Source organism: Thalassophryne amazonica, chromosome 12 (genome assembly GCF_902500255.1).
Source record: "Thalassophryne amazonica chromosome 12, fThaAma1.1, whole genome shotgun sequence".
Lineage (NCBI taxonomy): Eukaryota > Metazoa > Chordata > Actinopteri > Batrachoidiformes > Batrachoididae > Thalassophryne > Thalassophryne amazonica.
This window is the reverse complement of record NC_047114.1, coordinates 74,067,354-74,094,959: the sequence shown is the minus strand read 5'-3', so window position 1 is coordinate 74,094,959 and position 27,606 is coordinate 74,067,354. Positions and strand designations below refer to the sequence as shown.

The window sequence follows — 27,606 nt, the reverse complement described above, 5'->3', positions numbered from 1 at the left end:
CTCAGATGACAACTCTTCACCCAGATTAAACAGGAAAGCAGATTGAACTGCACGTTTCTTTGTGGTTTATTGATTGTGAGGATGCGCGAGGGTTAGCAGGATGACAAGCTCATTTAAAAACAGATTAAAATTACACTTTGTGTCCGCTGGAATATTTAAGTTCGGCATAAAGTTAACGTCTAAAGTTCCCAGAAGTCTGATACATCTTGTATGGTATCAAGCATGTCACTCCAGGAGAGTTCCAAAGCTGTCTTTGATAACGACATAATTTGACTCAAACGGCGTTTTTTCCATCATCTTCTGCCACTGTTTTAAGCGTGATGTCTCTCGGATGGGTTCAAGCGAGAGCACCAACTGTCAAGTGGCGTATTTGAGTTGAGGTGTCTGTGAATTACATGAGATGCTGGAAAAAGAAGGAATTCCGGTGGTGGTTGCGGTGCCGTGGCTCTCTACGAACACTGGGTCCAGGCAAGCAACTTTGGCAGCAAAAAAAGCGTGAATACAATGTAGCACAGCAAAGAGGTTTGAGAACTCCAGCTCCTGCAAGAGAAAAATTATTACTGCGCTCATCCGTCACACTTTCAAATTCATGTTGATGAGTGTTTTTCTAGATATTTAAAAAGTTATACCTTAGCCTCAATAGATCTGGAATCTTGATTCTGGAATAAAAACTTGATTTTGCTTTTCCCATCATCTGAAGATCCTTTTAGCTGTGAAAACTTGTATCTCCACAAAACTGCCTGCAAAACAAAAATGCATTCATATTAATTAGCATATGACTCTGGCTTTAAACCATATATTTTTAGGCAATGCAATGTAATTTTGCCACCAATTACTCAATATTTCAAACAAGACATTCAGTGCATCAACTGCATACCGGTTGCCGTGAGCTGTGAACTTGTTACGTTTGCCATCGGGAAATTTAACAAGCAAAAGTAATTCCACCTGAACCAGCAGAGCTTCAGTTCTTCAATTATCACTGAAGCAGAGAAACAAAAGCTGCACAGCGAGGCAGACAACAATCAGCTCCCAGGTCGACGTCTCAGACAGCTGGCCATGCATTTCACATGAATATAAATCTGCAAAGCCCCCCTGCCCTGGTAATAATGACATCAACCTGCCATAAGAAGGAATGTTTAATGTACCACAAACAAGATAACTCACTGTGATATTTCTGAGCATGCATTTATTATTATTATTATTATTATTACCACCACAGAGCACATTTGCATAAAACAGGGGAGCATCTTCAAAAACACCAGCCTGATTCCGATAAGATCACTTGCTTCTTCATGCCAACTGCAAATTATTAATTACAGATGAAAGGAACCATTAATTCCATTCCAGAATCAGCTTTCACTGTGTGCTCAACATCACAGTGTAATAAAATGTGTCACAGGTCAGAGACTCTGAGTTCTTCCCAGTGAGTTCTGGCATTCACCAGGGGTGTGTTCTGGGTCCTTCGCAATTCACTGCATGAATTGACCATGTGTTGGGTAGGGTAGTGAAGCAAGGAACATTTTGCTGACCTTGAATTTGTGGGTGATGCTATGATCTTTGCAGAATCAAATGATACCCTGAGTGCAGGATTTGAGTACTAGGAGTATCTGAGTTTGCACTTGTCCTGGATCATAGATTTCCTGGAATCCATCATTAGAAGTGTATCTGTATGCAATGAAAGTGTTAAACTTGTTGAGAGATTCACGTATCTTGGCAGTAACATTCATATCTCTAGGTCTTCAGCCTTTAAGGACAAGAGATGCCTGGAAACAGCTCTTGAAGTCATAAGGTCCCTGGAGAGGGGTGTCTGGTGTTGCTGATGCCTATGCAGGAGAATGATGCTCCAAGTCTTTGGGATTCTGGTGCTTCATGTCTTACTATATGGTTACGAGACACGGATGTTAACCAGTGATCTAAGACAATGACTTTATGTCTTTGGCATCTTTGCATACTGCAGGAATCACTTTGTGTCTAAGAAACAGTTAATTAAGAAGGCTAAAGTGATACATATCATTTGCCTAGTGTTGGGAACACAACTTCTCTGCACATGATACAGGCTGCAAGTGTGTCAGTGTTGAGGACCCCAGTGGTTGGAGAGGGCCAACAGGGTAGCAACATTTCACTTGACTGTGGCAGATAGATGGTTATTTTCAAGAGGTGGGAAATGACTGGTTGTCTGTCGGGATGGCTGGAATCCAAGACCCAGGGCAGTTCTGTGGTGTGGTGGAAGCAGTGACATGTGGTACCTGCTCCTGGACCTGACCTGAATTTAAGTGCATACTCTCTCAAGATTAAGATAATTTTCAATATATATATATATATATATATATATATATATATATATATATATATATATATATATATATATATATATATATATATATATATATATATATATATCAATCAATCAATCAATCAATTTTTTTATATAGCGCCAAATCACAACAAACAGTTGCCCCAAGGCGCGATACGTATATATATATATACGTATTTTATATATACGTATATATACGTAAAGACATTGTATGGGAGGGTGACAGACTGTGTTTTTTCATTAGCACACACACACACACACACACACACACACACACACACACACACACACACACACACACACACACACACACACACACACACACACACACACACACACACACCCCATGGTACGTGTGTGTGTGTGTGTGTGTGTGTGTGTGTGTGTGTGTGTGTGTGTGTGTGTGTGTGCGTGCTAATGAAAAAACACAGTCTGTCACCTTCCCATACGATGTTTAGATCAATGACAGCCATCTGGGTGTTACAGCACACTGTTAATGAAGAGTGGAATCTGTTCTGGTTTGTATTAACTGTGTTAAACTGAGGGCACAGTGATGACTGGGGGGTTGGACTGTCAGCCATTTATCACAAAATGCAGTCGGCAGCAGATTCCCATGCTGGGTGACCTTTTCTGCTCATCTCTCCATGTCTCTCCCTGTTTCTCATCTGTCTTTCACTACAATGTCAGAATAAAAGCTTAAAAGCCTTTAAAAAATACATTTTTAAAACACCCAAAGTCACTCAACTTCAACCGCTTTTCCGGGTTCGGGTCGCGGGGGCAACAGCTCCAGCAGGGGACCCCAGACTTCCCTTTCCATTGCCACACTGACCACCTCTGACTGGGGGATCCCGAGCTGTTCCCAAGCCAGTATGGAGATATAATCTCTCCACCTAGTCCTGGGTCTTCCCCGGGGTATTCTCCCAGATGGATGTGCGTGGAACACCTCCCTTGGGAGGCACCCAGGAGGCATCCTTACCAGATGCCCGAACCACCTCAGCTGGCTCCTTTCAACGTGAAGGAGCAGCGACACTATTCCAAGCTCCCCATGGATGACCGAACTTCTCAACCTATATCTAAGGGAGACACCAGCCACCCTCCTGAGGAAGCCCATTTCGGCCGCTTGTACCCGCGATCTAGTTCTTTCGGTCATGACCCAACACTCATGGCCATTAGTAATAATGGGTCTGGGCAGAACTTCAGGCCACAGCTCCCTGCTGCAGCTTCAGCAATATAAGCTTTGAACATTGCCCATTCTGGTTCAATGCCCCCAACCTCCACAGGGATGCTAGAGAAGCTCTGCCGGAGGTGTGAGTTGAAGATCTGTCGGACAGTGGGCTCCACCAGACGTTCCCAGTTCACCCACGCTATCTGTTTGGGCTTACCAGGTCTGTCCAAAGTCCTCCCCCTCTGAACCAACTCACCACCAGATGGAGATCATTTGACAGCTCTGCCCCTCTCTTCACCCGAGTGTCCAGAACATGCGGCCTCAAATCAGATGATACGATCACTAAATCGATCATCGATCTTTGGCCAAGGGTGCTCTGGTACCATGTACACTTATGAGCATTCTTATGTTCGAACATGGTGTTCATTATGGGCAGTGCGTGACTGGCACAGAAGTCCATTAACAAACGACCATTCGGGTTTAGATTAGGGAGACCGTTCCTCCAGTCACACCTCTCCAGGTGTCTCTGTCATTGCCCACGTGTGCGTTGAAGTCCCCCAGCAGAACAATGGAGTCCCCCACCGGAGCCACATACAGGGACTCCAAGATGGCCAAATACTCCAAAATGCTGTCCGGTGCATACGCACAAACAACAGTCAGAGTTATCCATCGTCTACTGGAGTAAACTCCAATGTAGCAGCGCTCAGCCAGGGACTTGTGAGTATCCCCACACACGCCCGGCGCCTCACCCACTGGGCAACTCCAGAGAAGAATAAGGTCCAACCCCTATCAAGGAGAGTGGAACCGGAGCCAAGGCTGTGCATGCAGGCGAGGACCACCAGATCTAACTGGTAGCGCTCCACCTCCCGCACAAGCTCCAGCTTCTTCCCCCACAGTGAGGTGACATTCCACACACCCCCAGAGCTAGCCCCTGCCACCCGGGTCTGGTCCATTGAGGCCCTCAATTTTCACTGCCACCCAAAGGACAGGGCACCTGACATTAGCGGTTCCCCCTGCGGGTGGTGAGCCCACAGGGTGGAGATGGAAGGTCCACATTGCTTTTTTGGGCTGTGCCCGACTGGGCTCTGTGGCAAGCCCAGCCACCAGGTGCTCACTGACGGGCCCTACATCCAGGCCTGGCTCCACATGAGGGCCGCAGGCTTCCTCCGGGCCGGGTCACATTTCCTCTACCTCATTCTATCATGGTGTCTTGTGAACCATTCTTAGTCTGGCCTCTCGCCTGAGACCAATTTGACATGGGAGACCCTACCAGGAGCACAAAGGCTCCAGACAACACAGCTCTCAGGTTCATAGTGGCACACAAACCTCTCCACCACGATAAGGTGATGTTCCCGGAGAGGGAACCATCCCAAACACCCAAACTGTGTGTTAAATTATGACACGCTACTACACAGACATGTCAGTGAGGGACGGTAACCAAAACATTTGGTGAACCAAGAGACTTTGACCAACCAACCAACCAACATATTTTTACCCGAGGGCATCAAATATGGCCATCGGTATTGCGAAGGATTTTCATCCATCCATCCGAAAATGCTGTTTTTGTAACCAAGTAACACCTCTGGAGTGATTTATAAGACATTTAGCGGATGTTAGCGCACATGCTACTGTCCACTAACTCAAAGCTAACTTACTATGGGTTAAATTTGTCTTATTAATACCTGCAAATGCACAGAGGATGATCTACAAATGTTCTTTGATTTGCACAACTTCCACTCTTGTCAAAAGCTCATGTAAACACACACGCAAAGCCTCCTGCAGACGCTATTAAAACATAAATATTGTTTATGATTGATTGATTGATTAATAGAGGGGCTTTATTGAACATGTACAAATTGTACATAAGACAATAGGATCTTAATAATTAATTAAACAACTTCAAATTATAAAGAACAAAATGCTCATACAGCCAAGGGTATGTTAGCATTTCATTATTTTTAATCAGTCAACCACCAATGTGAAATACTGTACATTTAAATTTGACTGGCCAAAAAAACACCTGGAGCTCTCTACTTGAATTACTTCGACAACATCTTTGCAGTATAAATGGAGATACCTCCACATATTGCCCAGTTAAAACTGAATTTGATTGGATTTTTTTTCCCACATACACATAAGGGGCAGAATTTAATTATGCATCATTTAAAATCTAATTTTGACTCTTCAATATGTACTGACACTGCAATTTATAATTTTGAATAAACTGCAAATTACTATGAAGTGGATCCTGCAAAACAAAAATGAAAGCTTGCTTCATACACTCTGTGTTTATGCTGTAATTACAACATTTGACATATTCCAATTGCAGCTTTCAGTATATGAAGCACTCTCACTGTGTGCATTGTAATTGCAGTTTAAATATGGATTGTGCTTTGTGCACTTTGCTTCATAAAACAATGTGCTGGCTACATTTTTATCAACTTTTGGGGAATATTGGCTTCACATTGCAGGAATTGGGGCCAAAATCTTGGAGAACAATACGGCAGTGCTTGTGTCCTGCTCATCGGCATAATGTGCACTAGTGCTGTAGTCTGCCACGCGGCTTGTAGAATTGGGGAAAGGCCAAAATTATCTGCAGGCGACATTGGGAGCTTTTGAGCTGGAGGCAAGCAGCCGTCAACACAAATGTGCTCGTGTTTCCAAAATGCAGACGGTGCAGAATAAGTTGGAGCGCTGAGGCGAGCTGCCGTGAGTTGCAGCGCAGTACAATAAAGTCTCCCCCTGAAAGGATCCCTTATGCCTATTTTTACTGATGGCAAAAGAGTGTCCAACACTCACCTTTGAAGCAGCATCAAAGCACACAAAGCCCATGCTGAAGTCAATCGTGAGGCCCATCAAATGGCTCTCCATGATGCAGGCGTACGTTTTACACTGCACAGACACAAAGAAACATTACTCAAAACAGCTGCAGGGCCATGAAACGCAGAAAAAGACATGTGAGCATTTATCACTTTTGTGCCAAAAACATGGCTGCAGCAGCGCGCTTGATTAATCGCATCCTTCTGGTGATGTTGCCTACTGTTCAGGTTCGGACCTGGATCCTCTCCACCTCCAGGAAAGTGGCCATCTGAAAGGCCTTTTCCCAGATGAGCAGCTCGCACTCCAGCTCCACGCTGAAGAACATGTCCTCCCCGCTCTCCGTCTGCACGCTGAAGCAATGCTTCCTCTTGTCCAGAAGGTCGTTGTCCTAAGATAATACAGTGATGCTGTGATGCTGATTAGGAAGGGCAGCATGACGCAGAAATACAACAAAATAATGGCTGTTCTCTGTGCAGTGTTGTATAGTAACGAAGTAAAAATACTTCACTCCTGTACTTAAGTACGTTTTGGAAGACTTTGTACTTTACTTGATTTTTTTAAATTCAGCTTACTTTCACTTTTACTTCACTACATTTCCGACCTTAATTGCATACTTCTAATCCGATACTTTTCCTATGCGCCATGCCGTTACTTGTTACAAACATACACACACGCACATACACAGGAAAAAAAGTCGTGTTTTCACCCAGAGACACCACTCATTACTTGTGACTGCAACAAAGTCAGGCCGATTTGTCATGAGGCATGTCTGGTAGGCTTTTTTGCAGTTGCGCACTTGTGGCGTGTTTGTCAGGAAAATGATCATTTCTCTACATTGATTACAGACCTGCAGCAGGTCTGTAATCAACTTTTGTACAGCGCGGCTTTACTTTGAACCTTGAACCAATCGAAGCAGTGATTTGCAGATCGAAGCAGTGCTTCGATCTACGATTCGTGGGTTTGTTTATTTTGCTTTATCCTAATTTTTCCCCGCTAAAACCCTGAAGAGCATATGTCGGTGAGTAATATTTAATATTTTTATGTTAAACCGACCTGTTATGGTCTTCTGAAACAGTTGATAGATGTATAACTTAAAAATGGGACCGATGCTAAATGTTAAAATTAGCATTAAGCTGTTTGCATCAGCACGTTTGTGTTGTTTTCTGTATAATTAATGGCTCAGCATTCGTTGTCATAAAAGAGTCAAATTATAATTTTTTAAATTTTATTTTTATTCATATATTAATAATAATAGCAAAAACAATAATAGTCTACATAATAGACAATAATAATAGACTAATAATGTTACAATACGATTTTAGAGAAAGAGACAAAAAGAACCTAATGAAAAAAACACAACAGAAAAGATAAAAACATGTAACAATGAAATTAAATAAATATATATAGAAATAAATAACTGTTTCCTGTGAACACCTAGTGAGTAGCCTACTCTCGTTTAGGTTTTGAAACCTTGTTTCTGAAGTGTTTTTGTGTGATGTGCACAATTTTCAGTATTTTGACTAATACTACCAGTCATTTACAACTTTGTAATATAAAAAAAAATCAGTCCGTTTTTGATTATTAACATTTACTTGTACTTTTACTTTCAATACTTGAGTACATTTAGTTGTACGTTACTTGTCATACTTAAGTACAATAAATACTAGATACTTTAAGACTTTTACTTTAAGACTTTTACATAAAGTAGCATTTCAATCGGTGACTTGAACTTCTACCAAAGTCATTTTTTTAATGGGTATCTGTACTTTTACTTAAGTGTGATTTTCCGTTACTTTATACAACACTGTCTCTGTGGCAGCTAAAGTGTGAACCCTTTTGATTGTTTTCTCATTAAAAATAACAAAAAAAAGCTTTTTTTTTTCTCCCTGCACCACTGTAATGTTATTCCTTTATATTCAAATAAAGGATTCACAATGTTATATCCACAATATGATCCAAATTAACCGTTTCTTGAAAGAGTTTAGGATTTTGACCCACATAGGATAAAATACAGTAACAAGACATCAAGACACAAGAAGAAACTCAGTTTCTCAGCATGCTGTTTGAGGGTCAACTGGCAGTAACACTACAGATATCAGTGTTAGAATCATAAAGCCAATGAAAGCAAGTAGACCTTCATTTGTCACTGAATGTCCCCCCCCCCCCCCATAAAAACAAACAAACAAACAAACAAACAACAACAACAAAACTGGAAACATAAAGACAGCAATACATGCAAACCCAGTTACGACAGCGTTTTAGGATTTTTTTTAGCCTTTGAGAATAAAGTTCTAATATTTTGAGAATAAAGTCATACTTTTATGAGAAAAAACTTGTAATATTATGAGAATAAAGTCAAAATATTACAAGAATAAAGTCGTAATTTTATGAGAAAAATCTTGTAATATTCCGAGAATAAAGTTTTAATTTTTTGAGAAAAAAACTTGTAATATTACAAGAATAAAGTCAAAATATTACGAGAATAAAGTCATAATATTACAAAAATAAAGCTGTATTTATACGAGAAGCAATAACCTTACAGACTGCCAGTTCCAGCCATCTCCTCCTCCACGAAAGACGTGATTTCGGGAGCTACTAATCACCGGAACTACAAGCGAAGTCCGTGTGGTTCCTCCTCCGGAATAGACACATTTTCTTGCATATTCTTTTCAAAGGTCTGATACTAATGATAATATGGTGCAGATGGGCCAAAAGATTAAATATTTCCTTATTTGTAAAACCTATACTGAAGTACAACTTAACAAAGTGCTCCACAGATCCCATTTTGAGATGCTGCATTTTTCTGTCATAAAATTATGTCTTTATTCTTGTAAAATTACAAGTTTATTCTCATAATATTACACGTTTATTCTCGTAATATTATGACTTTTTTCTCATAATATTACAAGTTTTTTCTCCTAAAATTACAACTTTATTCTCATAATATTATGATTTTATTCTCAAAGTCTAAAAAAAACCCTTAATGTGGCCGTAAAATGTCACTGTACCCAGTTACAGAGAAATCTTGACAAATTTCATATTAAGGTTTGCTGGATATCTGCTGGACAGGTAACAGCTCCCGCATAGGTCTGCTGAGTCACATGTCAATAGCAACATTAGTTATAGTTTAGGGTGACCAAACATCCTGTTTTCCCAGGACATGTCCTGGTTTTTCTGAGAAGCCAATCTGAATTTGTGTATTTGGTTATACATAGTATTTTGTAATATAACAATTTTCTATCAATACAGAGGAAGCATACTTCAAATGTATTGAAATTCGAAGGTATATGTGTATCTCATTGCCGGGCCGAGTGTCCTGGTTTTTCAGTCGTCAAAATATAGTCACCCTTATACAGTTAATGTTTTTTGTTGGTTTGTTTGTTTTTGTAACTTGATTTTCCAAAATGATTTTGTGGTGAGACAAAGACTTTATCACAGCTTTATTAGAATGCACCTTTCTTGGCTGCAAGTGGGAAATTTCAAGTTCCCATTTTCCTTTGAATGCAGCATGAACTCTGAACCTGCAAGATTTCATGGAAAAACTCAATATTACAAAATAAAAACTTCACCAGCAACACAATGAGCTGTACGTTTGCAGTGCACCACATAAATAGAGTTACTTTATAATGACTACATTTCAATATAAAATTAAAGATGAGTAATTTTGTAAAAAGCCAAATCACCTTTAATTTTCAAGTTTGTATTAAAGTTTAAAATCATCTAAATTATTATTTATTTCTTATGTTTTATACACACACACACAAACACGTGTGTGTGTGTGTGTGCGTGTGTGTGTGTGTGTGTGTGCGCACTTTATCTTATGTTCTGGTGTTGAGCAAAACTGTGATTCAGTGTTTCCAGATTTCCAAGTAGGCTGCAGTGTTCTTCAGTCTGAGAATGGTTGGACTACACATTTAACACTAATAGTACTTCAAATGAAAAAGCAGTTTCACCATTTCAACGACCCATACTGCAGTTAAAGCTGAATGGCACAGTGTAACAGGCAGTGTAAGGTTAACTTTATTCAATATCCAACTCCGGTGGAATTAAATTTGTAATGATGTGCTTCTAAATTGCACATCATTTTGCACAAAATCAAACTAACCTTGAAAATGAACAACACAACCAGAGCCTTGAGTGTCCCATTGGGACTACAGAGGCACGCATAATAATAATAATGATATAATAGAGTGAGTTACATAAGTGCATTCTTTAGATGCAATTTCTAACTGAGATTTCTTGCTCTGCATTTTCAAGGGATGTTGCCAGCAAGAGACAGCAGTCTTACCTTCAAAATCTTGCACATGATCTCATACACAGTAAAGCTTTTCTCTGCTCTTGTCCAGTCCCACGTCGTCACCTGAAAACATCACAACAATTCTTCACTGTTTTAGATGTTCAATTTGCTACATAATTAACTCTGGTAGGATTATAAAAAGAAAGTGAAATATGTTTGCAGTGGTACATTAGTTCACAGAAGTCCAATGATTTATGCTTAACCTGAAACAAATAAAGGTATGCCACATAAATTATATATATATATATATATATATATATATATATATATATATATATATATATATATATATATATATATATATATGAAGGGATTCATGGTGTAACACAGAACAAAAATGTGGTCTCAAAGAAGGTCTGTAAAATGATCAACCATTTCAAAGGGAACGTCAGGTCAGGTCGGGGAGTGTGCACCAGTGCCATCCACGCAGCAGAGAAGGTGACTGACTGCAATCTCCCATCCCTACAGGACCTGTACACCTCCAGGGCCATTATCAATCACACTATGATTGATTTTTGATCTGATTTGGACCACACGTGGTGGAATTACTGATAGTCAGCGAAAGAAGAAGTAGCTTGATTTGGAGGAAAAACTGGTTAAAAATCAATCTCAGAAATGTGTAATTCCTTCAGAATTGTTACCTTTGTCACCCTGACTGACTTACAATAACAGTGATGCATCCATCCCCTGACTTGGCTAAAGAAAACCAACTGCGAAAGTAATGATTTCATCCTGAAACATAATTCTGTTAGTTTGTCCAATTACTCATGCCATCTGAAAATGGAACAACGATGTATAAATATGGATGTAATTCCGAAACGGTTAATACAATATTTGAATTAAATCTCTTTGTTAAAGTGGAAAGTCTACACTGCAAGCTTCTTGATTATTTAATTTAGTTTCCATTTTGGTTGTTTAGTTGTTTGGCGTTAACGTCTCAAAATTGGTCACTGTCCAGGTGGTATTTCTAGCAAAAAACGAAGTGAAGTTAGCACCTAGCGACACCAGGAAGTGATGTCACCATGCTATTGTTCACAAGATCATACCATAAAAAAATATGAACAGAATGTGACTTTTAAACCTCGTAAAATATGTTGAGGTTAGCCGTCTTTGAACTTCCCAAGAATGTTCCCTGTGAATTTGAAGACTATGGCAGTAATGGGATTGGTCTTATGCTGAGCAGAGACAGACAGATGGACGGACAGACGAATGGATGCAAAGTCTTTACAATACCTTGATGGCCATATTTGATGGCCTCGGATAAAAATACATAAATGGTTCCATTCTGGGCAGAGTGGATCAAATGTCAAGTCCATACAGAACCATAAATTATAGTGTCACTTTATTACGAAAAAATACATTTGGTTGAATCTTTGTCAAACATGTATGGCACGGGTGCTCTTTCATAGACAGTCCAAACTATACCCTTCTAGAATCATTAAGCTCAGACAAGTGTGAGTGGAGGATGTTTAACTTTTGACCCCTGTGTTACCCTTCACTGACTCCTACCCAGCTGTAGCTACAAGTCTGCAATGGTTATCAGACATTTTATGTAGGTCATGGTATACTGAGGCTGGATTGTAAGCATTGTTTTGCCACCTTACATGGTACCGAACACCTGCTTGGCCCATGGACTACATAGGATACTTGATGCTTGGTGCAGAAGCACAGTCTAATGAGCTCACGTCTACTTTGAAAACATCTGAAACTTTATCTATTGTTCAGTAACTGCCACATTGTCCTCCCACTGACTAAAAATGTTGCTCAAAGTAACGTGTCCTCGATAAAAAGAAAGCTTGTCAAAACAATGAACAAGCTCTCGCCCATATTCCATCCACATTAGCATATTCAATTTATATTGGCACATTTAAGTTCCACGGGCAGTTTCAGTTGTCTATCAATCACTTCCCCGTCACCAGTAACATTGGCAACGTATCCATCATGTCATCATCACTTAAGTAGCTGACGGAATGTAAACAAATTTAATGATCTGGAGGGGAAGATCGATGCTGTACAAATGATTATGACTGAGCTGCATCCTGGTGCTGGCTGGAGAGCATGTTCCCCATCAACAGTATAATATCAAATGAAAAATATCAATTCAAACAGGTCTATGATTAAACAAAGCTGGCGTAAAAATCAGTAAAAGGTCAGCTGAACACCTACAGGAGGTGCCGAAAACTTGAAGAGTGAGGAACCCCTCAAAGCGAGGAACTTTGGTGAATACATTCGGTCCTGAACGGAGTCCTGCTCCTTCTCATCCACCCAGCCCATGTAGATAATCTAGAAACAGGTCAAAACACACAAGACAGATCAAAGAGATCAAAGGCAAAAGGCTACAAGTAACTACTAAAGAGAAAAATGTTCACAGCAATACGGTAAATTTTTCTCGACAGGGGTTTAGCCAGAAATTTACTTTGGAGGGGTGGGGGGGACCCACTGTCACCTAGATGTTACCATCATAGTATTATAAAGTTTCAGATACATTAAATTACTTGCAGAAGCAAGTGTTTCATTATTTTTTACATATATTTCTGAAGCATTTAGTTTTTTCCAGTGTTTTGAGCATTTCAACAAAGCAAGTATTTTTTGAAATAATTGTTTATTTGGTGTTCTTAGCATTTAATTTCAAAATGACTAATTTGTAATGAAATTCACTCACAGAGGCTTTGAAACATTTCAAAACAGCACCTCATTTCCTGAGGCAGTTCATTTTCTGTTTTCATTTCTCATTAGCAAATGTTGCAACATTTAGCATTCAGGTGAAATTTTAACACGACCTTCTCAAGTCCCTGCTAAATGTTACAATTTTCAGGCTTTCAAAATTGCTGGAAGTATCATTTTAATGGATGGAATTGATTCAAAATGTCTCAAAATGACTTGAAATGCCCTTTTTTTTTGCAGTCTTATTTAGAGAATTAAAAAAATTAATTCTGAGTGTTGCAATATTTAGAGTTGAGGTGAAGTCTTGTCACAACCTTCGCAATTCAACACTAGATGTTTGCACTTTTGGAAATTCAAAAGTTGTTGCTGGAAGTACAACTTAAATTGGTGGAATTTATCCAGGGCATCTCAAAACAACATGAAATCCGCACTGCATTTTCCAGAGTATTAGTCACACCGGAGAATAAATCGAACCTTTATTCTGTTTGTGGCACTAAGTTTTTAAGATCACATTTCCATGGAAGCAACTTTAACAACAGATAGGAACTCAGCGCAGCACATGTGCATACCACAGCTTGTGCTGTTACTCAACATAAGGTTTTAAAAAATAAATAAGATGACAAAAAAAGACATGAGTTGGATAACATATTGGATGTTATTTGATGCAGTTTGGACAAAAAAAAAAAATCATCAGATGAACACAGATGGAGAAGTGAACAGTGGATTTATGCAGGATGCCCTCAGCCTATAAGGATGATTAAGTTCCAAAAATCAGCAAGATGGACAAATTAAAGTGCATTGGAAAACATATTGGATGTTTTCTGAGGCAGATGACCATGAATAGCAAGCCCACAGCATTCGAAGCTCAACAACAAAAATATGAAACCATTTGATCTTTTTTTAAATCACCTCTTTGGGGATTTTTCTGCATTATGGTAATGTATTTTTATTTTTATTATTAGATTATATTATTTTGGAGTTTGCATGTTCTCCCCGTGTTTGTGTGGGTTCCCTCCGGGAGCTCCGGCTTCCTCCCACATCCAAAGACATGCAGCTTAGGTGGACTGGAAGCGTTAAATTTTCTGTAGGTGTGCGTGCAGGTGCAGATGTGTTTGTCTGTCTGTATGTGGCCCTGCAACAGACTGGCGTCCTGTCCAGGGTGTACCCCACCTCACGCCCTATGACTGCTGGAACAGGCTCCAGCCACCCGTGACTCTTAAATGGAGTAAGCGGTTGAAGATGAGTGAGTGGGTGAGTGGCACTATTGGAGATTATTTTGTTTAGTGTGTTAATTCCTGTGAAAGACATATATGTTGCTGTTGTTATTATTATTATTAACCCCTGTTGGCTGGTTGGTTGGTTGGTTGGTTGGTTGGTTGGTTGGTTGGTTGGTTGGTTGGTTGGTTGGTTGGTCTGTTTGTGAACAGCCTGGAACCCACAATTTTTCATATATTGTTATAATTTTTTTTTTTAAACAGAGGATTCATATTCTTATCAGCAAGAACTAATTAAAATTTTCAAGGTCATAGGTCAAAGGTCAAAGTCAGGAAAAATCTTGTAAAATTGGAAAACTCCCCATTCTTTAACACTGAAAGAATTTTAATTCTTAACTGTCAAAAAATATCAAATTTCATTCATATTTGAAAGGGTTATGTAGGATGATATCCATTATCGACTGACAAAGATCCAGATTACAGATTTTGTGGCCATTTAAATTTAACATTGAAAACCCCATTTAACTTATATTTTACATTATATCTTTGTCAGGTTTCAGCCCGGATCTGGGGTTTTGATCCCATTTTTGCCTCCTTCTTTTTGTCACTGTCTGCTCCAGCTTTGATTCATTAGTTGTGTTTGGTCACTTGTTTATTTTCTGTGCTGTTTTGCTTTGTCACTTTGTGTCTTTGCTACTTTTAATACTCTTACCATAGTTTAGTTCCATTCTAGTTTGTTCTGCCAGGTTGTGTTTTTGTTGTTTATCATCAGTTGATCACTGGTTTATTTTGTTCATCTCATTTCTGATTTTATCATTTATGCAGTAGTATCAGGTTTTGTTTTCTGTTTACGATTTTGTCTTTATTTGGTTGTTTTGCCATCTGGTTATCTTTACTTCAGTCATAAGCCAGTTCCAGTCTAGTTTTGTCTTAATATTTATTATTTTCTTGTTATTCTCTGATCAGTTCCCATGTAGCTTTTCTTCTTTACATATTATCTGATGGTTCGCTTTTTAGTTCTCATGTTCATGCTCTGATCTGGTTCTGTTCATAGTCCTCGGTTTCTGTTTGACCTTTGTTCTCTGTTTTCCCTCACTTCCATTTGTTTCTGTTCTCACTCCACGTCACTGGACCTGCCTCATGTCTTTGTCTCTCACTCTCATTCTGTCTGTTTAGTGTATTCATCCACTCACGCTCTTTACTCTGGCTCACGTGTCTTTGCATCTTACATCACTCCACTTTGTGTTGTCTCCACTGCACTATCTTGCACCTGCTTCCCTCATCTTTGTTTCATTCAGCCACACCTCCTTCCAGAATGTTCCCCACACCTGTGTGTAGTGCCTCTAATCACCTCAATCCTTATTTAAGCAGCTTCAGTTCACCACTTCCCTGCCAGTTCGTTGCACTTTTTGTCGTCATTCCAGCCCTTCTCACAGCCTTGTTTTGCTCAGGTTTGTTTGCTTGCTTGCCTGTATTTTGACTTTGCTCATTTTTGACCTTGCCTCTGTCTTGCCTTTGAACTCCTCCATGCCGTGTACCTGAAACCTGCTTGTTTTGTTGGACCGCGCCTTAACACTACGTCTGTCGTGATAAGATGTGTCTTTTCTCTAACTGATATCCACCTTCTTACATTTACCTTTTAATGCCTGTGACGAACACACACAGATCCAAAATCAGACAAAGGACGATGCAGAAAAAAAAAACAAGAAGCTTCAGAAGCTGCAAGAAATCACGTCTTACCTGCTGGTTTACTGGAAAGTTTCGGTTAATCTTCACCTGTTAAATTTAACGAGAACATCAATATCTCATTAAAATGTGTGCTACAAACAACAAAAAGTTAATTATGATCAGGAGGCAAACTCAAAGTACATCTGTGAGATCCCTCGGAGAATCGGGGGGGGGGGGGGCAATCTGGAGGATAACTGCAGTACTAATGGAATACTTTTAAAGATACCTCATTTATACAATGTATGCAAACTGCAAAATGAGGAAGACCGAGTTATTTCCACAAGGACCCGAGGCCCTTCTTAATAAAATCAATTTAAAAAAATCCATTTAGTCTGTGGTAATAAAAGCAAGGAAACAACTGAAAGAGCAGTCAGGCTTTAAATTAAAACATTCTGCACGGATCGCAGGTATCAGTCGCTGCTAATCCACACTTTTCTAGAAGTCTGTCATGACTAGAAAACCAAATTCAGACTTCCGGGCCAGCTCCTGTGTGCCAATAACAAAATTCACACCTGTTGATTTTCAAACATTATTGAAGTTTGAATTGAGGGACAGTATTTTTTTGAGAGGATGGAGTGAAAAGAAAGCAGTCAGGTACCTGTCAAGATGGGAGGTGGACTGTTGGATATGTGGGACTAGTGTGGACTGCAGTCACCTGTGAGCTGATTGATGCAAATATTGATAATATCGATACTAACATTGTTATTGGTATTGATTGATACCAGTGTAAGAGATGTGTAAGTGTAAGATCGATACTTTAGTTTCAGTTTCTCTCCTGTATGCATTGCACTTCAAAACAGAAGTGCAGTGAAAGGGAGAAATTTTGTTTTATTTTTGTATTGTATTTCCTGAACACACATTCTACTTGAAATTTTACTTTTTCTATAACATTTTTGTGGAGTGATAATTTTGTATGTAGGTTCTGAACACTACCTTAAAAAAATAAATTCTTTCCAAATAAATTCCACTTTGTTTATTCAAGAAAAAATCCATACATGACAATGTGTGGAGAAATATAAAGTTTGGACAAAATATAAACCAATAAACTTTAGTTTTAACTAATTTATAACCCAAAGGAAACATCACAAAAACACTGAAAGGTCATAAAAAATTCATTCAGATTTAGCAATCTGATGACGCATCCACCGAAATTATTAAAGTACCCGTATCGATATTGGTGATACTGGCCCTGTCTTCACTTGGTATCGGTCAATACCAAACTTTGCAGTATCGCACACCACTACCCCTCTAACACAGCACTGCCACACATCTGGAACAGTTTTACCAAATGTGCAGTAATATTTGTTTGATATATGATCAATATTCTGAAAAACTCCAACTGTCCGATCAATTTGAGGTAGTATGATTATTCATTTCACATCTAGCAGAAGATCTGCCCTATCAAATGATGCCTCCTGAGATATTGGGAGTACGCCCCTTTCATCATGTGACATCAGTGTCCTGGTGTCCATTTCATGTTTATCTACTTCACTGAAAGTGCACCACCGTCTGAAATTGAAAGTATGAAGTGTTTTTTTCCCCCTCAGGAAATGTGCTTTGCTTTTTGGCATTGTGGCCTGGGATCACAGCCTGGTGCTGTGAGTCGTCACATTGACACAACAGAAATGCTGTGTGTCCTGCACAGCAACCACCCAAGCAGACAAGCTTTCCAACCCTAACTTCATGAAAGTAACCATCCCCCAGCCAGATGAAGTGTGGCTGTCCCAAAATGTCGTAGCTGATGTTCCCTCACAATGCAAGTGATACTCCATGTCTGACTCTCTGTAAGTAACATTCATTTGACACAAAGTAATTCCAGTAGCACCCAAGGGGCCTCTGAAGGATCCTTCATCAATATTCATCAGCAACTCATCTCCAGTTCTTTTCATAATCCATCCTCCCCATTTCCCTCTGCTCCCCCTTCCCATCCACTTTCTGTCTTCATAGTATAGAAGCTTGAATCTTCGACTGGACTGGGTTGCTTGACGCAAGGACGTTTCACGTCAAATCGCAGAAGCTTCCTCAGCTAAAATTCTTGCTCTGGTGGTCTGACTTCTGTCTTGACTCTTGTAGAGAAGAATAATCAAGAAGTCACAAAAACCTGGAGTTTTAAACCTAATCAGACCCCTCCTACCGAGAGGCAGACTGCTATAGGCTGGTGACTAAACAATAGCTCTAATTAGCACCTATTGTGCTCTAGTTAACACCCTCCTAATGACAGGGCAGCTGTCCCTCTCCTGATGGCTCCCTTGACGACTCTGCTGATGACGTGAATGACTCATTACCATGAACAAAAGACTGAAACTGCTTTGACCTGAGTACCCCATTGTAAACAGGGGATAAAGCGTGTCTCAGACCCCCTCCCCGGTTAAGGCTAGGTTTCAAACGTTTCACAAAGAATGCCTCCTTGACCCCTCTCTCAAACCATTTCTTCTCTCTGGCTAATATTTTAACTTCCTTGTCCTCAAACGTGTGGTTAGTGTCTTTAAGGTGGAGATGAACTGCAGACTGAGGTCCACTGGCGCCCTCTCTGCGGTGCTGGTATAGCCTTTTGTGTAAAGGTTGCTTAGTCTCACCTATGTAGTGTTCGTTACAGTTTTCCTGACATCTTATAGAATACACTACATTGCTCTGTTTGTAACTAGGGATCCTGTCCTTAGGGTGAACTAATTTCTGTCTCAAGGTGTTAACCGGTTTAAAGTAAACTGGGATTTTGTGCTGTCTGAAGATCCTCTGTAGTTTTTCCCCTACTCCTGCTAAATAAGGGAGAGACACTCCTCTTCTTCTTGTCTCCGTCTCCTGTCTATCTGGTCTCTTTGTTCTCTGGGACTTCTGCACTTTGTTCAGGGACCATCGTGGGTACCCACATTCTGTCTTCACTCTACCATCTACTGTAAATTACAACTAGTTCAAAACTCTGCAGCACGCATCATCACAAGGACCCCATTCACCCACCACATCACTGTGTACTGCAGCCGCTCCACTGGCTTCCCATCCCACACTCCCAAAATACTGCTCCTGGTATTCAGTCATTCACAACCTGGCCCCTCCTTATCTGTCAGACATAATTCACCTTGCTACACCTGCCCGTTCACTGTGATCTTCCTCTTCCATCTGCCTCACTGTTCCTTCTGTCCACCTTGTTACCATGGGGAGCATAGTCCCTTTGACCCTTTGTAAAGTTCTGTATATTTTGTAATGTTTTGCTTTTATTGCTGTTACTTTAATGTATGTTTTACATTTTGTGTTGTAAGGTGACCTTGAGTTCCTTGAAAGGCACCCTTAAATAAAATTAATATTAATTTTTATTATTACTGGTCATCTCCTTAGGTCACTGGTTAGGGTACAAGACTCACAACTATAGTGTTGCAAAATAACAGAAATTTCCAAAGTTGGAAATTTTCCATGAGAATTGATGGGGATATGTGGAAATTAATGGGAATAAAGCTGAAATTCATGAAAGTGCAAGTTAGTCTATAACAGGGAACTGTAGCTGGAAAACAAATCCATCATGCAGCGTAATCTCGGTTAAAACAATAAGATTTCATGCAAATTCAGGTGAACTTTGACCCTGCACTGTGCACTGTGCATTCCTCATTCACGTGCACAGTGCACACTACTTACAGCAGGGCTATTGAAGCCACACCCACTGGATACCCTGTGCATTCCTCCTTTTGGGTTCGTCTGGAAAATTTTTTTCAACATTCATGTTTTGTGATTTTTTTTTTTTTTTTTTTTTTTTTTCCCCCCAGTGACTCAATTAAAGTTCTACTCAAATAATCAAAATTTGTATTATAAATGTTGGCAAAATATGTCTACTTATGACAAAATTTATGTTTGCCTATAATAGTTCATATAAATAAACACAAATTTCTAATCAATTCCTATTAATTGTTGGATGAAGGTTGACTGTAAGGTCCAACTTGTTGGGAATCCCCCAAATTTTCATGTACTAGTGTCCAATAACATAAAGACTTGTTATAATCAATGATGTTCTACATATGGCTGCCTGGGGACCTTTTCAGAACAGTTTTGCTTATCCACATCTTTGAAAGCACCTCAAGTGCAGCAAACTGCCTTGGATCACTTGGATGAATCTCTGTTAACAGATTAAAAATAAAAGCAAACATTTGAATATCCTGTCAAGAATTCTAGTCTTTGTTTTTATCATGCACACTCTCCCATCTCACCCACTCTGCCCACTACCCGACACTGAGAAACTGTCCAAAAACAGTCGTGTAGTTTTTTGTTGATATTGTTGTTGTTTTGTAAGTTTTGCCATGTTAGTTATTTAAGTACACTGAAAAAAGAGAATGTTTGAACCAACTTAAAGTGTTACAATTTGTAAAAACCTGAATGAATTAAGTTGTTTGAACTTAAGGTTGAAAGTTAAATCAGACTTACAAACTTAAGTTCAAACATCTTAATTCATTCAGGTTTTTACAAATTGTAACACTTTTTTAAGTTGGTAAAAACCTGAATGAATTAAGTTATTTGAACTTAAGTTTGTAAGTTAGACTTGATTTATCTTTCAAACTTAAGTTCAAACAACTTAATTCATTCAGGTTTTTTACAAATTGTAACACTTTTTAAAGTTGGTTCAAACATTCTCTTTTTTCAGTGTAAAAGGTCTTTTGCCAACGTCATTGGAGTCTTGGTGCAGACAGCTGCAGTCATAATATGTCTAATAAACATCAGCTCCAGTCGAGCTATAGTTTAGTGATTATAGTTTTTAACACATTTACTTTGCAGACATCAATTCTGCACTGGGATTCCAGATAAAGAGCACTAGAGGTAAGAACAAGTTCTACATACATCTTTTCACATGTTCCCCAAAACAGCCGGTCTGGGTAAATATGTACACATGCAAGGTGAGCTGTCCTTGGTGCTGATCAGATGTGCAGCGCATATTGTATTATTGTGGTGTTGCACATTTAAATGACTTTTGGATGTGCCAAGTGAAAAATAGTGAAATGACAGCATAAGAATATTGTAAACATTATTAGAGAATTCACCATGAAAATGGAGCTTTACATGCAGTCTGTTTCATCATTTGTGTAGCTGCTATTCATGGCACGTCTGCTTAAGGACAAATTACACCTCACATCAACAAATATAAGGTTCATACATTTAAGGTTTCATAAATTTACACATGATCAGTTGTTGCTCTCATTCTGTCATTATCATAGGATTAAACCCACAAACACAGGCTGTCTGTCAAAACACACACACGCACACACAACAAAAAACGAGCAGCTCTTGGTTCAAACTTCAGGATTTAACAAATCAAAGATGCAAAGACAAAAATTACTAGAGAAAAGCTGAATTTTAGTTAGATGATATTAATGTGTTGTAAATGTTGCTGCATTTCTTCTGAATGTCAGAAAAAGATAAAAGTATGAGTTTTGAGACTAAGAAGAAGCCACAACTGAATTAATGTAATACTTTATTTATCAACATAATCCTCGTGTAAGTCCACACACTTTTTTCTAACATCACTGCAGTGCCTAATCAGGATAAGACTTTCTGTTCTCACAGAAAGTCTTATCCTGGAGCTCAAGGAAGTCATCCACTGCAGATATGATATCATTATCAGTGTTATAATGAGTTCCAGCAAGATGCCTTTTCATGTTTGGAAACAGAAGTCTGAAGGAGCCAAATCAGGGGAATAAGGTAGGTGTGGAACAGGTTCGAAGCCACATTCATGAATGGCAGACATTGGGCATCATGTATCAACGTTGCGCACTTGTGGTGTAAATTTACGGTGTAAATTTGAAGTACACCAAAGTTGCCGTGACATGTATCAAGCAGTGCGCACCTGCCCATTTCCAGCGTATGCCTGACGTGACCTTGATAAATGCAGCGGGTGAAAACAATCGTAATTATAATAAAAACGCCCATAAATATTCAGACGGCAAAGAAAAAGAACTCCACCAATATAGCGTCAAAAGCGGCCGTCGTATTGTTTTGCAGTATAATCAAAAAAGTGTTACAGTGGTCCCTCGTTTATCGCAGGAGTTACGTTCTAAAAATAGTCCGCAAAAAGCGAAGTACGCAACGTAGTCAGCGTTATTGTTTTTACAATTATAGACGTTTTAAAGCTGTAAAACCACTTTATACACTTTTCTCAATCAGGCATTAACATTTTCTCACTTTTCTCTCGTGTGTAAACACTCTCAAAGTTCAAACCTTAGTAGAAAAATAAGACCAAACTGTTTTCAGGCCCAAACATTTGTTTGAGAAATAAAAATAGAACGTTTTCCTATAAATAATTATGATGGCTTTTAGAACTAACGAATGTAATTTTAACAATCAACATACGAGGTTGGACACATAAGAAATTATTAATAGTGACTGACCAGTATTTCACAGATCGCGCCTCTTCGTCCTGGTGCCGCGCCTTTTTCCACTCGCACCTCGCTGCAGGTGTCTTTTTCCGAGCGACAAACACAGTTATGAGTAGTTGTTGGCGCTCTTTTTTCTTCTGGGCGAGAAGATTCTTATAAACAGACACGCAGAACACAGAACACTGTTTAAAAAAAAAAAAAAAAAACATGCAAAATTGGACTAAAAACTCCGTGAAACGGCGAGGGCGCGAAAGGTGAACCGCTTTATAGCGAGGGACCACTGTATTCTCTTTTCACATGTCAATAATTCTTGACATGTGGATATTTGCTCGCTCAGTTAATAAGACACGCCTAATTTTTCAGATTTCTTTATTCTTAAAATCTATTTATTTTATTGTGACAAACGAATGGAGACGACAAAACCTGATTGCAGCACGGGTGAAGGGAATGAGAACACTACAGTTGTAATTATCAATTTCATAGTCTAAAACGATCACACCACATAAAGTTAAGCTCAGCGCTGCTCTGGCTCCAGGCTCTGGGAAAAAAAGGCGCGCAGCGCTTTCTTTGCGGTCAGCGCTGTGGCCATGGATTGTGCTCGAGACCAACAATCCCGCAAAAGGATTTGTATTGATTATAATGTAGTATAATCAGGAAAGTATTATTTATGTGACATATGCATTGATTTGTATAATGGCACTGTTTTTTACTCTGGATGGCATTACCCTGATCTCTAGTAATACTGTGAGAAATCTTGGAGTCATTTTTGATCAGGATATGTCATTCAAAGTGCATATTAAACAAATATGTAGGACTGCTTTTTTGCATTTACGCAATATCTCTAAAATCAGAAAGGTCTTGTCTCAGAGTGATGCTGAAAAACTAATTCATGCATTTATTTCCTCTAGGCTGGACTATTGTAATTCATTATTATCAGGTTGTCCTAAAAGTTCCCTAAAAAGCCTTCAGTTAATTCAAAATGCTGCAGCTAGAGTACTGACGGGGACTAGAAGGAGAGAGCATATCTCACCCATATTGGCCTCACTTCATTGGCTTCCTATTAATTCTAGAATAGAATTTAAAATTCTTCTTCTTACTTATAAGGTTTTCAATAATCAGGTCCCTTCTTATCTTAGGGACCTCATAGTACCATATCACCCCAATAGAGCGCTTCGCTCTCAGACTGCAGGCTTACTTGTAGTTCCTAGGGTTTGTAAGAGTTGAATGGGAGGCAGAGCCTTCAGCTTTCAGGCTCCTCTCCTGTGGAACCAGCTCCCAATTCAGATCAGGGAGACAGACACCCTCTCTACTTTTAAGATTAGGCTTAAAACTTTCCTTTTTGCTAAAGCTTATAGTTAGGGCTGGATCAGGTGACCCTGAACCATCCCTTAGTTATGCTGCTATAGACGTAGACTGCTGGGGGGTTCCCATGATGCACTGTTTCTTTCTCTTTTTGTTCTGTATGCACCACTCTGCATTTAATCATTAGTGATTGATCTCTGCTCCCCTCCACAGCATGTCTTTTTCCTGGTTCTCTCCCTCAGCCCCAACCAGTCCCAGCAGAGGACTGCCCCTCCCTGAGCCTGGTTCTGCTGGAGGTTTCTTCCTGTTAAAAGGGAGTTTTTCCTTCCCACTGTAGCCAAGTGCTTGCTCACAGGGGGTCATTTTGACCGTTGGGGTTTTACATAATTATTGTATGGCCTTGCCTTACAATATAAAGTGCCTTGGGGCAACTGTTTGTTGTGATTTGGCGCTATATAAAAAAATTGATTGATTGATTTATCATGTTGATCATTTACATTTTTATGTGGATTCCAGCGCTGGTTTATTTTGGTGTATAATTTACGCCACCTCTCGACCTGGTGTATATTTTCAGCGCCGCGTACGCCAACGACCACATGGATAAATGCCAAGTAGCGCAGCCGTTTTGGCGTACACCCCATATACGCTCAAATATCGCCGTATGCACGTTGATACATGAGGCCCATTGCGATGACTGTTGTGTGGACTGGAGCAGTGTCCCGGTGAAACAGAACACTTTGTCAGAGCATTCCACGCCACATCTGTTTTATTTTATCTCGCAGTTTTTGCAAAAGGGAAGCATAATAGGCCCCATTGAGGGTTTGCCCCTTCTGGAGATGGTCCACCATTATGATGCCCTCAGCATCCCACAAGACAGAGGCCATGACCTTTCCAGCAGATGAGACAGCTTTGGCTTTTTTTGGCTGGGGAGAACCCACATGTTTCAGTTTCTTCAACTGTTGCTGTGACTCCGGTTTATGTGTGTGGTGATGGATCCAGGTCTCGTCCATGGTCAAGAACTGTCACACGAAGTTATCCGGACCTGCCTCAAAAAGCCAAAGATTCTCCCTAGACATCTGTTACCTTGTGTATTCCTGATTAGTTGTGAGAAGCTTTGGGACCCATCGTGCTGAAAGTTTCGTCATCCCCCGTTCTTCCATCAGAACCAAATGAACTCTCTCATGGGAAATGCTTACAGTACTGGCGACGTGACGCTCACTTACTCTTCTGTCAGCGAGGACCATGCCCTGGATCTTCTGGGAGGTGATGGTCTAGTGGTAAGCGTTGGGCTTGAGAGCAGAGCACCCTCGGTTCAAACCCCAACCTGACCGTAAAATCACTAAGGGCCCCTGGGGCTAGGTCCTTAATCCCCTAGTTGCTCCCGGTGTGTAATGAGCACCTTGCATGGCAACACCCTGACATCGGTGTGTTAGTGTGAACAGGTGAATGTGACGCATAATTGTAAAGCGCTTTGACAGTCTGATGCAGATGGAAAAAGCGCTATATAAATGCAGTCTATTTACCATTCTGGATCATATCATTCAAGGTGGCAGTTCTGGGTCCACCTGATCTTGCTCCATCTTAGACACTTGTTCTGTCCTTATTAGGGATGGGTATTGATAAGATTTTATCTATCGATACCATTATTGATCCAATTCCTTATCAATTCCCTTATCGATACCTCTTGTGAATTTTCTCTGTACTAAAAGTAGACTTTACAGGTTTTCTATGTCAACAACATTTTATTGCATCTTAAAGTAAATAAATATGAAATTGGTCACTGGATCCTTAAACTCTGGACATATTAAACTCTACATGGTGGATCCTTGATCTCAGGACATAAATAGAAATAAACAAAATCTGTATTTTTTGTTAAAAGCATTTCCTTTCAGACATTATTGGCGTGAATGTCTTTCCATACATCTGAGCTGAGCTTTTGCAGCTGGCTGTGCTGCACGTCAGGATGTAATTCATAAAGAATGCAGGACGTCTCATTTTGGGAGGAAAAAAATGTTTTAGTCGATTGTAGTTTGTCTGCATTACAACGTTTGCAAAGAGCTGTTATTTTATTTAAAGCGGCAATTCGCTTTGAAGTTATTAATTCCGACTGGACTCTATCTTTCTAACCTGGCTCAGCAGAGTTTGGAACTGTGCCAAGGGAACGGAGGACAATTCTCATTTCTTGACTGCAACAAGACAAGAGTCCCAGTTAATGACTTCAATCCACACAAAAGTGACTCATGATTGACATATGTTAATGGCTTTGAGGGAGGTTAAAAAACGGACTTGCCATTTATCAAAGAACCAATGAAGCAGCGGCTCGAATCACTGCTTCATTAGTTCAAGCTTCAAAGTGGAGTCGCGCTGCAGAAGCGGTTGATTACAGATCCGCTGCAGGGTCTGTAATCGCGCCACCATCGCCCGGTGTGTCACTCTGCTTTCGCTGCGAAAATTCACCCCAATGCATCATCAAATAGGAGGAGCTTCCATTCCGCCCGCCGTCAAGTCAACAGGCCGGACCTTGATCACACAGAGCAAGTTGCTGTGCCCTATTCGTTGTGGAAAGTTGACAAACATCACCAGCAGCACAATCCCTGGGTTCACAACATCCTCATGAGACGTTCCCAATTTGGGGAGTTTCATCATTTGCTGCAGGAGCTGCATCTGGATGACGGCCACTTTCAGCGGTACTTCCGCCTCTCCAGGACCCAGTTTGAGGACCTCCTGTCCCATTCGCGCGTGCACATGTGAACAATTAAAAAAAAAAAGAAAAAAAAAAAGGGCTGCTGCTGCTGCTCGCGCTCCCTTCAAACTCTGTCATAAGTGTGTTATAAAACAGTCACCATTTGTTTTATTATACATCTGTGTAGTTAATAAACAAAATCTTCACGGACGATTCGTTCGCACGCGCACGTGAAAAAAAACTGGCTGCTGCGGTGCTGCTGCTCACTCTCCCCTCAAACTCTGTCATAATTGTGAAATAAAGGACAAAAGGGACATAAGTCCTGCTCACAGGCTGACTGCCAGAGACAGGACATGTCTACATCAAGTATAAACTCCAGACATCTCCACGTCACTACAAATCCAGTCCCTGATTGGTCATCATGACGCGATAAGACGAAAAAGTTCAGATTTTTCAACTTGGGGAGGGGGGCGACGCGACACGATATCGCGCCGCAAATGCGTCAATCGCTCAAAATCGCTTCATTCGCGTCCATCGCGTCGCATTACGTGGCTTGAACTTTTGTGCTGCCACAACGCGTCCTTCCATAGGGATTACATGGCAACCTGTCGCCGCCGTCGCTCACGTGTCATCCGGTGTGAACGCGGTGTAATATGACCAAGTGGGGTTATTTATGACCCCACTGACTTTATATTAGAATACATCTATAGAAATGATTATTTTAGGATTCTTCATATTTATTTCACTCTAATATATTTGTCCATCATCCTTTTCATCCTCACACGCTTCTTTGCAAAACAGTAAAATATAATGATTAGTGTTGGCAAATTACAATACCATCTAAAGCTATGAGGTCTAAAATCTCATAGATCTTCCCAGGGTCATAAGTGACCCCACACAAGTTTGGGTTATACTTGCCACACGGATTGGCCGATCCTTGCAAAATTCTATGAACAATTACAGGACAAATAGATTGACAAATTCTTGGTAGGTAACGCAAGTGAATGTGGCAGAATGATTGCACTGTGCGCACGGTGTGAAAGGTCCTTTATGGGACTTGGACAGGGAAGTG

At 40.1% G+C, this 27,606-nt stretch overlaps 1 protein-coding gene across 1 annotated transcript in view; it reads right to left on the bottom strand.

Moving 5' to 3' along the window:
* Positions 1-348: 348 nt before the first annotated feature.
* sntg1 (syntrophin, gamma 1) overlaps positions 349-27,606 on the bottom strand; it is a 127,151-nt gene continuing 99,893 nt past the window's right edge. The window contains exons 13-19 of the mRNA XM_034183358.1: positions 16,215-16,250; positions 12,763-12,879; positions 10,588-10,659; positions 6,535-6,687; positions 6,279-6,371; positions 630-740; positions 349-540 (exon numbers count right to left, since the gene is read on the bottom strand). Of these exons, the coding sequence (XP_034039249.1) occupies positions 358-540; positions 630-740; positions 6,279-6,371; positions 6,535-6,687; positions 10,588-10,659; positions 12,763-12,879; positions 16,215-16,250 (765 nt within the window). The 3' untranslated portion in view covers positions 349-357. The remainder of the gene's footprint in view (positions 541-629; positions 741-6,278; positions 6,372-6,534; positions 6,688-10,587; positions 10,660-12,762; positions 12,880-16,214; positions 16,251-27,606) is intronic.